The sequence below is a fragment of the Blennius ocellaris genome (assembly GCF_963422515.1).
Source record: "Blennius ocellaris genome assembly, chromosome: 23".
Classification (NCBI taxonomy): Eukaryota; Metazoa; Chordata; class Actinopteri; order Blenniiformes; family Blenniidae; genus Blennius; species Blennius ocellaris.
The window spans coordinates 8,213,532-8,229,317 of NC_137672.1; the positions used below are offsets into that span (position 1 = coordinate 8,213,532).

General features: G+C 40.2%; 1 protein-coding gene across 1 annotated transcript in view; it reads left to right on the forward strand.

Annotated features, from left to right (window-relative positions):
• The window catches only part of LOC308147203 (protein Dok-7-like), a 40,875-nt gene extending 26,457 nt beyond the window's left edge, over positions 1-14,418 (forward strand). The window contains exons 10-12 of the mRNA XM_080519301.1: positions 986-1,052; positions 8,307-8,486; positions 12,314-14,418. Of these exons, the coding sequence (XP_080375427.1) occupies positions 986-1,052; positions 8,307-8,486; positions 12,314-12,450 (384 nt within the window). The 3' untranslated portion in view covers positions 12,451-14,418. The remainder of the gene's footprint in view (positions 1-985; positions 1,053-8,306; positions 8,487-12,313) is intronic.
• Positions 14,419-15,786: the final 1,368 nt, after the last annotated feature.

Genomic DNA, 15,786 nt, shown 5'->3' on the forward strand with positions numbered 1-15,786 from the left:
TGACTGCCGTTCATCAGATTCCAGTAAATAAGTGCAGTTGTTTCATTTTTTATCTTCCTATTCTGGAAGACAGTTTTAAGCATTTGCAACTGTTGATTAACTATGTTTTTGTGGTAATCTCTGTAGAATAATCTCTGAAAACCTCGACCACTTATCATAAATAGTTCAAAGGAATGATTTTGAGCAACATTTAGTTTCATAGCAGTCCTTATTGCCAGTTACACGTTTGAACAAAGGCTCATGAAGTCGGAAAGTAATGAGGACACAAGAGTGGTTTTTGTGCTCTTGATGCTCTGTAATAATTATATTATTCATATGAAGTATAAATAAATTTTTAAAAGGCTCTTTGAAAACTATTGATTCAGACTTTGATCCATCCATCATCCATATCTTATTCAGCGAAAACCTAAGCAAAGCACTGGAGAATCCACGGAGGCGCTTTGGTTACATCTAATGACTATAAATATAATATAAAATGGGTATTTTTCTCATTTTCCAGCCCTTAGAATTAAACAATTGCTAAAAATTGACGTAGATTTTGTCTTTAGTCCGGGAGCTTGGTGTTACACGGAGTCAAAACTCACACATTCATTATTATTTCTGATTGTGAGAATTATTCCCTCTGAGGAATCTCTGTTTGTGAGTGCTGTGCAGACGATGACGCCTCGGCGAGGCTTAAATCAATGTGACTGTACTCTCCCACCAACTTTCACACCACAGTTGCCGTCTGGAATCACAGATTATGAGGCTCCAATCTGAAAGGCGTGCTTAGCCTTCCATAACAATGAGACAGACGGTTTCTACATGTAAGACGCCGTCCTGATTTCTCCCCAGCGGCAGTCTCTTGTCTATGAATACTCACAAAGTGTCCACCGAGCTGTTGAGGACAAAGTCGTCGCTACGCCTCTTATGTAATGAACTTACTGTATGTGGTGGGTGTAGTGAAGTTCTGAACGGCAGTGCTCTGTGTGTGTGTGTGTTGCAGGCAGAAGACAAGAAATACGAGCTAATGGGCAGCTATGGTCAGCAGAGACTCCTGCAGGATTCTGAAGGTAAGTGGGCCTAACATTTCTTTTTTCATTATGCAAATCGAAGGGTCTGCGGCTGCACAAATGGATTCTTTTTTTTTTTTTTTCCCCCTCCATTCAATGGGCCATTTCTGGGTTTCCGAGCACTTTGGTTGTGCATCACTCAGCCTCCTCACAATAACCAGGATCCTTTGAATTAAATTGATGAGTCATAACAACCGAAACCAGCGTCCCTGCAAAGCATCACCTGGTGTGTGAGATGAAGTGAATCAATAACCTGAGATCCGTAAGAATGCTGGCAGGAACATGCTGCAGGTAGTTATTTCAGCGCAATGGACTGTGACAGTGATGGGAAGCAGTTTTCATGAGGTTCGCTTGCAGCAGGATGCTATAAACCAGTTTATCAAACGTACAAAACATGGCCACTGTGGTGATACTGTGTGTAAAAGCTTCAGTCAAAGTGTTTTAGTGAGACAAGGAGCCATAACTCAACATAGAGGCGTAAAAAGAAAATGCTGCATTTTGGAGGATGGAGTCAGAGCATTTTCAAAAAGTTGCGTTTTCCACCTTTTGAAAAGTTCGGCACCTCGGGAGCCTATTTTTTCTGTTTAAAAAGTTAGGTTTTCAGTGTCTTTGAGCCCCGTCATCATTTAAACTGACAGACAAGGTACCACATAGGTTTTCTGTTTTCACTTGAAAACGTGTTTTATACAACATCCCCCCACTGGAGACTGAACTGGACACACTACTTTTCACATAGAGGCTGTGACTAATAATAATAATACATTTGAAAACAAAAAGGCAGATAATAACTCCACTGCAATACATTTAGACTTTTTCTGAGCTGTTTCCATTTTTTAGACAAGTCAGTGTTCTTTTTTGTTTTTGTTTTTGTTCAGTTGACAGAGAAATTATTTCCCTGGAACATCCATAGTTTTCATTATTGTTCGGTTTGTTACATAATATATCTTTGCGTTCTGCTGCATAACAGTCTTCACAAGCTTTTATCTCATGTCTCTTTCATCTTTTATTCAACTTGCGTCAGAAAATTCCTTAGTTGGAGGAGAGAAAAAAAAAAGCATTTGATGAGCACGTGTTGTGTAAATATTCACTTATACATTCTGACGTTGCTTTTCGAAAAATAAATCATACAAGCCAGAGTGTATTTCTTTTTTTTAATGAATTCAACTGGGAGAAGGCATCACTGATCAATCACATTTGTGTCGCCATGAATACAAACATGTAGTCCAGGACTGGTTTTATTGTGATTTTCAGCGGCCCGTTGCAGCCCGGTCGTCTGCTCCTTTATTTTGTTTCTGTCGCGTTTCATTAGAGGAATTGTGTCTGGGGGAAAACACACAGACGAGTAACCAAACCGAGCATGTCGGTGTGTGGCGGACTACCTGACGTGAGGTGAGGGGACACTTGTCGGGGGACATTTGACCACTTAAGCTTCCCACACCCAGAAACATGCCCTCAGTCCAATGCACACCTGCTCTACCAAGTCCAAGCAGCCGTCACACCGTGGCAACAAACCCATCAGTCATGTACACACACACACACACACACACACACACACACACACCCAGCAGCTAGTTAATGGTCGGAGGCGGCCAATTCTCTGAGCCCTTGGTTAGGACACAAGGTTCACTGGAAAAGAAAAGTTTTTGTTTACTTCTTACATTGCACACATGGATACAAGGATGTGAATCATTTTAAACGAAGCGCTGATACTGATACCAGCATCAGGTCTGCTGCTCCGACCAGTGAAAAAGATCCGCCGTTGTTGTGATTGTCCTTCTATTCACGCATTTGCAGAGGAACTCTTTACTTCTGCCTTGGTGCACATTTGCCATGGCCAGTGTTCCCCCCCCCCCCCCCCCCCCCCATTTCCACAGAGATGGAGTCTGAGCATTTTCACAAAGTTCCACAGTGGAAGCAGTTTTCAAGAATGTTCTTATCTGCAAAGAGCAGAAAGAAGAGTCCTCGATGTTTACCGCTGCTGGTTTATGTCAGTCATATTTAAAATAAATGTTTGTTTTTTTAACTTTCTGTTTTGCAATTCATTTAATTTCCCATATTTCACACACGATGCCATTGATTGCATCATAACATTTTCAGACAATCAAGTTTTATAAATGATCCTGGAAAGCTTGAGGTCGCTAAATGAGTGTGCTGAAAATATAAGCTCTTTTATTATATAACGTGATTATTTTTTTTAATTAAAACATTTTACCACATTTAAAATTCAAAATGTCATTTTCAGCATTTAACGCCCAAACCACCAGACACTGGATCTCCGTGTCAGTGCCACTGATATGAAGCGACGAGCAGCCCACAACCTCCTCCCACACCACAATCTCTACAAATGCACCCTTTGTGTTGGAGCTGGTGCCCAGCAGGCAGACTGTAAACACTGTGGGAGTGACTCTCAGGGTACAAAACATGAATCAGGCCAGGGACAGAGACCTCTTACTGGAATATATAGCCCACTTTCAAAATAAAGAGTGGTTGTACTTTCATTACGGTGTTATGAGTTCTAATATTTATGTATGAGTATACCTGTGGATTTGACCTTATTTGACCCTTGTATGTATTTCATTCTGGGTGTGTGTGTGTGTGTGTGTGTGTGTGTGTGTGTGTGTGTGTGTGTGTGTGTGTGTGTGTGTGTGTGTGTGTGTGTGTGTGTGTGTGTGTGTGTGTGTGTGTGTGTGTGTGTGTGTGTGTGTGTGTGTGTGTGTGTGTGTGCTTCTGTAGAAATTCATATGCAGACACACATGTAGTTTGTTTGCAAGTAATTTTATTCATTTAGTCATTAAGCTGCATTTTATCATCTCAAATGTGTCGTACAAACAATTATTAAACAAAGTATAGATATAACAAATCATTCAGTACTTGGCGACAAATTCTGAAACATTGAGGTTTAGAGTTAAAATTCTAACATCGATGTGAAATTTGATCAGACCAAACACAGGATGTGTCAGAGGTACAGTTTAATAAGAGATTACCTGTATTATTGGGGTTCAACTACAATTTTCTGTCACCGTTTTGACATTTTAAAACCGTTTATGAGTTTACTGGATCTTTACTTTAAGACCCCATTTACACGACGTTTCATGTGAAAATGCAACGTTTTGTCATTTGTTATGTCAGAAAAGTTTCAAGTGTTACAAAATATACATGCATTATTTTTTTATTTGCTTTGAGCAGTGACCATTAAACTTTCCTCTGTGGTGCCACAAGCAATCAGCTCAGTCCTTTCTTGGAGTGGGAGTGGATAAGGTTTTGAATCAACTCTTTCATTTCATTTATGTGCCGGAATAAGTGGCTGTGGTCATTCAGTGACACTGATAAATAGAGTTGTGTGTCATCTGCGTAGAATTACAGGATCTGAGAAGACGCAAGTAGATGGTAAATGAAAGAGTCCCAAGGATAGAGCCTTGTGGAACCCCACATGTGATTTTCATATGCTCAGAATCATATCTTCCTTTTGACACAGATTAGTCCCAAGCAAGTGAGATTTCCATTTTTCAATCAAGGAAACTTAAAGTAATTAACAAAGGATTGCATTGTATCAAGAGGCCAACTACAAATCTTTACTCCCTGTACTTGCATTGGGGATGTCGATTATTCGGCTCACCCTGAAAATGCAGCTGCTATTTGAACCATGTGTTTTCACCGCAGGAACAGTTGACTTTGAGTCGAGGTCACTGACCGCCACCGGGCATTACCTGTAACATCTCCCCGGGCGGGTTTGCAAAGTGCATTATCAAAAAGTTCCCCAGTCCCCCTCAGAGCGGTGGGCAGACCCACGGTTGTAATGGCAGCCATTACAAAACACCACACTTGTGCACTTGCTGCTTGGTGTCTGATCAATTAGGTTAGACGTTGCCGAAGGCTGAACCCACCGAGAGTCTGCTGGCGTCTAATGGCTCCTCGCTGATTGTATGAGTGTCCCCTGGGGTCGATGCTTCTTAGCTGCGGTAATGGTAGCCGCCGCCTACTGCCATTTAAAAGGAGCCAATAGCAGGTGATTGTATTTTTCTTTTCTTTCCCTTAACTCAAATGTTGCATATCACACAACCGCCACACGTTCACAGCACCACATCTGCATGAGAGTGTAATTACAACACAGCTGCGACAGCGTAGACGTCAAATGAATGCATTTCATTCAGTGTTTTATAATCCGACTCTGAAATGAGACTGCATCCATATTCTCATCAGTGCTTCGTCTTTCTCACACGCAGCCTCCACTTACAAATGAGAGGAGGTCGTAATCTCTGTGATGGTGACTGACGATAATCTAAAAACACGAGTGTGTTTGCAAAATCCAACACACACTGAGGATAGATAAGTGTTGAACTCGATATGTAATTCAAGTATCCATTGGTTGCTTATTACTACACTATGCATAAAGATTATGGACATTTATGTTTGATGGGTTGTTTCTTGAAAATGTTGAATTTAAAGCCACGAATGTGTGTTCCTTAGAAAGAACTGCAGATTTCATTACTTATTTCTAAATAAAAAAGTATCTCTGTTTTGTGTTGTTCATCTTTTAACTTTTTAAGGTTAAACAATTCAGCAATAATCAGAAGAGATGAAGCAGAAGTTACCGAAATGTGCATTTTTGTATGGATGTACATATACATACAAAACTATAGAAACTGGGAATACGTGTATGCACTAATACTATATAGAATCTCTGAAAATCCAGTTTTTCATCTTTAATCTAAAAAGCTGACATGAGTTTATTGTCTAAATCAGGATGTTGATCAGTTGCTTGTAGGCAACCGATATATTCCACATTTTAATTGCATATTCGTATCAATACATTCTGAAAATGCCCTAATTAAATGCACTTCTCAATGCAGCTGTGATAAACAACTTAAAAGGTTTTTTGAAAAGTGGACTCTGATGTCCCATCTACTGCAGTAATTGGCTCAAGACTTCTTTTGCACTATTTCATTGCCATGTTTGTCTGTTTACACAACAACGGTGCTCGGACCCACTGAAAACCCCACTCGTCACAAACGGCTCCCAAAGCGCAACTTTTTGAAAATGCTCCGACTCAGTTTTCATGGAAACTGAAGAAAATGCAGCTTTCTGTAAACACACCGAGTCTGTCACCATGGAAACGAGGGGGGGGGGGACACAAGTTTTCTGAAATGCTGCTGCTGCTCATTACAGCCGGAGCAAATAGTTTTTCTCCACGTGTCCAAGAAGTTGGACAATAAGAACAATGTTTTCCTCCAGTGTCATGACTCCCAATCCAACTTGGTCGTCTGTCCATACGAATGTCCGTGCGCTCGCCATTTTTAATGTTTATAGCGGCTTTTCAGTTGAATTCCTCAGACCAGATTCGACCGTCTGGCTGACCCATCGAGGCCCGCCGGCCGTATGTTTGACAGGAAATTTATCTTTGACATCAAACCCAACGAGGCATGAAGGTTTTGTCTCGGGTTGACAATATTTGCATCCAAGCCGCATCATAGCGTATCTTCATATCACATTTTTAGGAGAACTAGAGTCTGTCTCACTCGTTGCAGGTCTGTGCTCGCAGAGTGGAAGAGCGTTATTCAAGTTATGCAAATTTCAAGATATCCTTGAGTGTACTGTGCCCCGTTTTTGAAGGTTGCAGCTATCTTTGCAGGAATGCAGATGCAGGCATTAAACAACAACAACAAAAAAAAGTGGCTTTGGACAAAAGGTGTTGTGGAGCTGAAATATGCACATATTTTAGGTAGATGCGTTGAAACTGTATGAATAACACACTGAAACAAACGGCCGGTGTGTATTGGGGATGAAGCAGTGAGGAAATCCTCATTATTGAGAGCCTATCAAGTATTATCAATTAGACTGAGAACTTAATTAGTCAGCATCGTCGCTGTGATTGTTTGACAGGAAAAGCATTTGTTTCATTTTAATCCTTTTTTCCCCCCTCCAGTGGCTTAACTGATTAACTGAGTGGATTATATGGGGACTATTTGAAACTGCTTAACAAAAGTAATATTTGCATATTTACAGTTTGGGGGAAAAAACAATTGGTAATTAAGATTTAAGTCATACAAAATCAGTTTTTCTGGATTAACAGGATTAGTTCGAATAACTTTTATATCAGTTTTTCCAAATGTGGGAGGTCACTCCGCATTGTGCCGGCATCCAGGATTTTCACTAATTGTCTGATTTTATCTCGCGTCAGCTGGAACGTATTTCTGAATCCCTGCAAGGTCCAGCAGATCAGAACTGAAGTGATCAGATCGACTGGTTTGTTGAAATAAATTCAACTTCAAACTCACGAGTGCAAGTTTCTCACCCAAAGAGAACTCGGATATATTCCTTCCTAAAAAAAAAAAGTCTCATGAATTGATTAAAGCTGCTTTTTTTTGTGTGTGTGTGTGAATGCAGTATTATCTTTACAGTTTCACCTAAAGATGATATCATCTCTGCACACAAAGCATTTCCATGTCGGATGGGACGTTTTGCTGCAGCGGCTGGACAGAAAAGAAAAATAGCCCGAAGGTAGAATTAAAAGGACAATAGAGATTTACTTCCTCGAAATTACAATAACTTATCCAATAATTTATCTTGGTGGTATCCGCTCGTACGCATAATGAGCCTCGGGAGGAGGGCCATCTACTGTGGTTTAACTGCGAATCCCCCCGAAAAGCCTCCGCGCTTCGCTTCTGGAAGCGGCGTCGCGGTGGTGTTATTGTGGATGTCTGTAATTAACACGAGGCCACGGATCACCGCTCGTAGCTGCTCCGCCTGGAGGAGGAATCGAGCGTTTGATTCAGGTTATGTGTTAAAAAAATAAACAACAAAAAAACTGCTCATTTCATTTTGATCCCTTATTAAAGCGATGATGTCGACAACAAATCCTGCTTCAAAGGAGCGTCAGAGAGAAGGGCTGTTATTGTTTGGTGAATTCAACACATTCATGAAGGAATCCACTGTTACAATATGTGCTCCATTGTCATCTAAATTATAATTCAAAATGCATGCGAGAGCCACACTGTTACATTAAAGTCTATTCTGTTATTACAAGGTGCACAAGCAGCATGACAAACTGTTTTTTTTTTTACATTCATTGTCATGTAAATGCATTATTTTCAAAGGTATTTGGGTGATGATGAATGTGGGTGGCAAGGAATCTTCTCAGCAGAGTAAATTACTAGTTTGTTAAAAAATAACTGCTCAATTCACACCCTTTTTTTTATTTTTTATTTAAATGAACAAAGCACCACCTGGGCTAAATTTACTCTTTGCTTCTTTCAGGAGGCGTGTTTGTTTTCCCCCCGGAGGCGCCGCTGCTTGACAGGCCTCGAAGTGAAGGTGTGACATACGTGAATATTCCCATCAGTCCCACGTCCAAGAAGCAGCTGAACTACATGGAGCTGGAGCTGCAGGAGCCGGGCCACGGCGCCAGGGGGACGGCAGTGCACCTGCCTGCCCAGAGTAAGGAGGGCTTGTCTTTGCATTTACATGTTTGCGTTTACACTGCAACGTTTTGAAACCATTGTCCATTTTGAGAGAAATGGCAGAAACGCTAAAAACTATGACGTTTGAGTGACAGGAGTTGCCACTGTAATGAAACAACACACACGAGAAGAGTAAATGATGCTATAAACATTAACAATGGGGAAAACACGGACATTGATTGAAAATGGACAGACGACCAAGTTGGATTGTTATTACCGTGACTGTCGACTATAAAACTACCAAGTCCTCCAGGAGAATATGGACTGGGACGAGTGACACTGTGGAGGAAATGTTTTTTTTAATTGTCTGAGTATGTGCAGAATAAAAAAATAATGGCAACAATATTGTTTTTGCTCCCATTTTTCATGAAGTGAAACTCAAAGATCTAAGAAAATAATGCTTATTCCTCTCAAATATTGTTCCCAAATTGATGGATGGATTATCTTGGCAAAAGAGAACTGCTCACTAACACAGATTTAGATAAATTTGCCAACAATATTCGAGAGGAATAGACTTTTTGTATAAAAAAAAATTGTTTTAGATCTTTGAGTTCAAATCATGAAAAATGGGAGCAAAAATTAAAGTGTTGTGTTTCTAATTTGGTTCAGTATGTTTACTATGGTCATGATGCCTGTACACATTAGCAGTGTTTCAGAAAAGTCACATTTTCCCTCGTTTATACAGAATCAGAGTCGGCACGTCTTCTGGCTTGAAACAAATGGCCACCAGCTATCGGCAAAGAAAGAACACCCTCAGGCCACTACATTCATCCTCCATTTATCTGGCTTTTAAGCTTCATTCACACAAGGGTCACCAGTCAACCACAGCACATTCACCCGTCATCGATCATTCAGCGTCTATCATTAAAACATGAGTGATGTACACACAAGATACTCTGTGTTAAGGGAAGTGATTTGAGGTGAATTGGTGAGTCAGGGTGATTTTTTTTTTTCTTTTCTTTTTTAATGCTGTGAAGCCTGTTGGCGATGTATTCCACCGTCACTCATCGCCAGGCCCGGCCGGCTTCAGCGCCTCAACAATCTCAATGGATGAACATGTTGAAGATGATGGATTGAAGTCTATTTATCATTTTACAATGTGTAGCAACTTTCACAGTAATTAGATAAATAAGGTCACAAAAAATTTAATCAAAACACGTAACAGAATTAGATAACAGCTAAACAAATATGTGCAGATATATCTCTTCTCTCACTGTTTACGTGTCGACAGTCACAGCAAACAGACATAAATCCACTCGCCGCTGATTTGACGGAGGCTTAGACCACAAAGTTCCAGGTCCACTGTAAGAGATCGTGCAGGGAGGGAGGGAGGGAGAGACAGAGAGCATTAACGCTGTGGGAGGGCATTTATCACCCTCAGCCCGAGCAACACAATCCACCCCTGTAGTGTTTATCGCTTCACAGTCGAAGAGCCGCATGAAAAGAAAACATCAAACTCTTAACTTCTGCGGTGAGGGGGAGTATGTGTAATAATTTAATAATGAGAGTGAGGGAGAGAGAATCTGTGCATTTAAGCATCTGATAGCCTTTAAAGACAAACTTTATTCATCTCTCTCAGAAGTCAGTGAAATGCAGAACAGAGCCTTTAATTTCTTTTGCTAGACATGATCTACAAATCATCCCTGACACGGGGTTTATAGGTTATATATTGCAAAAGGGAAATATAAAGTAATCCCATATTACAAAGATACTGTTTAAATTTCAAAACAAAAATGCCAGCCTATTGAGATTTTACAAAAGAGAATCTATTTCATAAACAAATTATTTCATAATTTGAATGCACGTCCTTTTTTATTTTAAAAATCCAAATTTAAATCCAATACAATCAGAGAAGGAATGTCTCTGCAGTTCCTTTTGCTGTTGTTCACATAGAATAAAACAATCGTTTTAATGTATGTCACACAGCATAGTAAAATAACAAAACAAACCAACAACACATTTTCCGTCCAGACTTACAGACGTATAAAAGAACTGCTGCACAATAAACTGGAGTATCAATATGGAGTGAGCATGAAAAGTCACTGCAGCTGCCTGATTGGTCTGTAATTGTATTTGACCTCATCAGAGTTACAGGAATCGCTTTCAAACGATTGCGATGATTTCCTGTCATCTCGGGGAAAAGACAGCTGAGTCCTTGTCATCGGAGACACAGAAGTGAGCCGTAATTGACAGACAAGTCGGCTATTAGCGTCGCTGCCCTCAGGAAAACCAGGACCGTTTGAGCTCCGACACAAGCGAGGTTAATGTGTAGTGTCAGCGATACAGTTGATATCCTCATTAATCTGTCACCTGGGAGGAGGAGGGGAGAGGGGGGGGGTCTGTGTCAGCACTGGAAGGAGGTCGGGAGGCGTTCACATCACTGCTCCATGGCGGGATCCCCTCGACTCCTCATTTCCTTTATATGAGATTTAAAAAAATACACAAAGCTGATCAGTATGCAGCAGCGATGCACATTTTAGTGATTTTCGCACACACATACGGTGGCTGATTTTCCGATTGGGCCCTCTGACATTTCACTTATTTGATTTGCACACAAGGAGAGGGACCAAATTATGATAATTTCAGTGACGTGCATATGGAAAGTGGTGCGCGAGGAGAATTTTTAAAGGGCTCGGCTGTATTATTTGCACGTCTGTATGGTTTCTGTTGCGATGCTCAAATACGCATTTAAAATGACAAAGTCTGAAGTCTATTGGTGGAGATCAGGGGTATCAAACACAAGGCCTGGGGGCTGAAATGGGACCGCATAATGCCCTGATCACCCAAGAAAATGGTAAACATTCCAAAGAAAACAGTTTTTTTTTCCTTAACTAATTTCTTAAGCATAGTAGACACAACACAACACTGAGACCTGCGATTATTACATATTTTGGCCCAGACAGTAAATCATTAAAATGTTCAGATTGTAGTTATTTTATGTAGTAATTGTTTGGTTTTGCGAAAATATCAACATTTTCTTCTTGTATACTCTGCCCCACAACAAAGAAAAACTTTCAACTTTATATGTAAAGATTATTATGGCACTATTTTACCGGTCCTGCTCACTCAAGTGGATCAATTTGGACTGTATATTTGCAGTAGTATAGAAATTCAGTATTACACTTCTCTTGTCTTAAGTTTTCCTTTTGTTTTAATTGGTTTGACTTGTCCGATGAAAGTAGCCTCAACTATTTAGATTTTGAAGCAACTGCAGATGCAATGGCGTGAACATTTTCAACTATATAACTGTGGAGGCAATGATAATGCTTCGAACCCCTGAAAAGCTGCACCAGGACACTTAATTGATGCGCCAGATGAATGAAAAGTCTTTATCTGCAATTAAACACATTGCTCCTTGAATACCAATCAAAACATTGTTTGCATTAAAATCATGCTCATCTTTCCAAACATCCTCATGTGTACCTGACTTCAGCAGTCAAAAATTGCTGGTTGGAACATCTTACCCACAAAAAGAAGAAATTATTTTGCGATCCGTGGATTTTTAAAAAATTCTTTTAAAAAGCATCCTCTCCAAGCAACATTAGCGTAGATATTAGAAAATTAAATTGCAAGTGTGAGATGAGACTATATTGACTATAAAAACAAAATCCTTTAATTCCTCGCTAAAAGTAGCTTTTTAGTCTTGCAATCGGTAAGGCTGTATTTCCCCATGTTTAAGCTTAATTCAAAATGAATTAAATAAATCGTTCCATTTGCTGCCACAGTTTATCATCAATCCGCTCAATGGAAGAGTGCCTAAAATACTTGACTTTGAATTGAAGAGGGTCTTGTGTGTCTCCACAGGGAAAAGCTCCACCAAATACGCCCAGATTGACATCACGGCCACAGAGACGGCCCACAAAGTGGGTGCGCAGCACGCCCTGGGTCGGCAGGAGGGCCTGCACACGCTGGAGCTGAGAAGAAAGGGGACGCCACATTGACTCGTCCTTCACCGAAAAGTTGAAATCAGCGGGGAGATTTCCTTTTTTTCCCGACTACATCAGAATATAAACTGCAAAAAGGACGAGGCTCTGATGACGGACTGTGAGATTCTTATTTTACTTTTTGAATACAGATATATATATATATATATATATATATATATATATATTTTATAAGCTTGCACATGCTGATCTCTCACACAGTGCCGTCTCTTCGGCGTCCACTTTGCCAGACCGGGACACGCCCCTGTAATTTAGGCTTGAAGATGGAGCACCGTTTCAAAAGGTTCGGCACGTGATTGGGGACGGCATTTCAGGCTCGGTCCCCTTTTGTGAACTCGGGCGTCTCACTAAATGGCATTATGTCAGTCCCGGAGCCTCAAGCAAACTCTGAGAAAGATGTGCCAGTCCTGAGCTGAGTCACCGGCTCCGATTAAACCCCCAGAGCGGTGGCATTTCACAGCTCACGCCGGCCATCCCCTCATAACATGCAATATGCTGTTTCGCCCCCGTTTCGGGAAAATGAGGCAGGGCCGGAAGAATACGAGCGCAAACCCTCACAACGTGATGACGCTCATTTATTTATCCATCTATGAGAAATTCCACGTTAGTTTAGTTTAGATTTGGGGTCTATTTAATCTAGTCTTACTGAAAATGCTGCAGATTCAGGCACAACAAGCAGGAGTTGTTCAGTTGTGATGTTCAATACCACCGATGTGATTTCTAATCAAATGAAACCATAGCTGGTATTGCCCATAATGATTCTTTGTACAAAAGCCTTTTGTGGAGTTAAAGACGCGCTTTGTAAAAATGTTACACGCTTCCCAAAGACTGGTTTCTTTCCGACACTTGGTTTGGATGTTGCCAATAAGTATTTCTTTACTGAGTGCATCAGTCATGGTGTCTATTGTTTCAGGCTGCGTTAACAAGTGCAACTGCAAGTTTCAAGTGAAAACTCCTCCTTTTCGTTTCAGAAAGGTTTCATGATTACACAGCAACATTCTGAAAACAATGTCTTTTTACACAGGAAAGGCAGAAATGCTGAACAAAATTGTAGTTTTCAAGTTGAGCCACTAGTAGCTGCTGTTGTTTGTTCAACACACACACACACACACACACACACACACACACACACACACACACACACACACACACACACACACACACACACACACACACACACACACACACACACACACACACACACACACGCCTGCAGGGAACATTATGCTATAATCATTAACGCAGACGGTTAATCGGGAGTAGTGACACTCTGGAGGCAACCGTTCAACTTTATTATTGTCCAACTACTGAGCATGTGCAGAACAACTATTTACTATGACCATAGCAGTGTTTTCAAAAAGTTACATTTTCAGTGACTCATGTAAAGTTTCAGTCCTGATTCACTTCTACTGCTTTTGAAATAGCTTCGAGGTTATCATCCACAATTCCTTACAGGCTGAATAAGTCATTCACCAACTAGTATATAATATATACTATATATATATATATATATATATATATATATATATAATGAATAGGAAAGAAAAACATCTGAGGATTGTTTTCTCAAACAACTTTGTGAAGATGTTAACATTTTTAATATTATTCCTCATTGTGTGTGTGTGCACATCAGCTTTTTATCACAGTTATTTAAAAAATTTACATTATATAGCGCTACTCATTTCAACGGATAAAGTGTAGTTTTGTGTCATAGTCACGCTTTCTTTTAGTTATGTTGACTGTAAATACATTTTCTTTATATTTAGCTGATGTGGACTGTCATAAAATATACATGTGGGGACGTATATGTAAGTACAAAGATGTATGGAAAGTTCAAGGGCCTGTATCCTCTGGCACTTTTTTTTTTTTTTCCTCTCGTTATCCAATTTTTTTTCCCAGTAAATTATTTATAACTGTTGCTTTGATGTGTTCAGTTTGTTTTTTCTAGAACGACAATAGCTGATATAGGGGACTTTTCCTTCCCTGTACAGTTGTAAACCAGTTTGGTAACATGATATATAAAGCTGCCTTTACCACAAATGTGTTGGTTTTTTTTCTGTCTGACACATGTCGCCCGTGACGATGCAAACAGCTTCAGGCTGGCACAGTTCTCACTTTTCCTTCTGTCAGCCATGATGCTGAATAGCAAATGTGTTTAAAAAGAAAATTAAAAAAAAACCCAGACTTTACAGATATGAATTTTGGATTACTCAATTCCAATCCTCATGACAGTTCAAGTGAAAAGGCCCTCAAATGGCTACATTTTGAAAACGAAGTCCGTTGACATAAAGATGCCGAGTTTGCGTGGAGAGCCAAAATAGTTTTTTTCAGTGGCTCCGAGGACTCTGTTAATTAACGGACACCCAAAACCAACAAAAGTCCCATATACAAGGCCTTAATCTGTTCAATTCCAAACTCCAGTTCCCAGGTAAAGAGAAATAGCTTTAAGCAAGCAATCATCATGAAAACTGGAGAATTTTTCATCTTCATCGTGGTAATCCTGCACAGATCAGTGATGTCCTGCAGCACACGATGGGCATGGCTTCTGAAATCTCTGCATTGTTTATATTGTCGCCTTCTGAATGGAAATTACCGTCAACAGTCGCTCAGTGTGGCATAATAGATGACTGATCTGTTGTTAACGTGTAAGTAAAGCAACATAGTATTCAGAGAGTAATGGGACATTTTATCAGCTGCACTGTCATGGTGTTAATCTGATCAGCTGTTGTGCAGCTTGTCGGGTGAAGTTCCCTCCACCACAACAGACACAAGTCTGTTCCTCTCCTACATGCATACACCTGCTTCGCAACTTATGCTTTCAGAACACGCTCACATCAGTACGGTCTTTCCGCGAACCGATTGTTATCTGTGCTGCTTTGCAAGTTCTGTTGTCTTTGTTATTTTCGCTGCACAACACTGAGCCTGCAGGTCACCAGTGGTACTACTCTGCTTGCTACACATTCATAAACTCTTAAGCACTTTTGTAATTATTCAAAACCAGTTCATAATGTATTAAGTTGTTTAATATTGAGACATTTTTTGAATACTTGAGGAACATGACACAACCACATTGAACACGCATATAAATCCATAACTGTTGATAACATGGAGTAAAATCTGGTCACATTCAGAGCTGCAGTGTCTATTTGCCAAACGACTAATGCTTCTGGCAAAGACTAATACCGTATGTGCAGTGAAAACATCTTTGCTCTAAAGGATATTTGAGCTCCAACATGGCTCTCTGAGAGTTTTATAAAGGAAACAAAGCTTGATTTGCATATTACTTTAATGAGAAGCTGCCAACCAGGCGTTAAAATCTCATAATAGAACCGT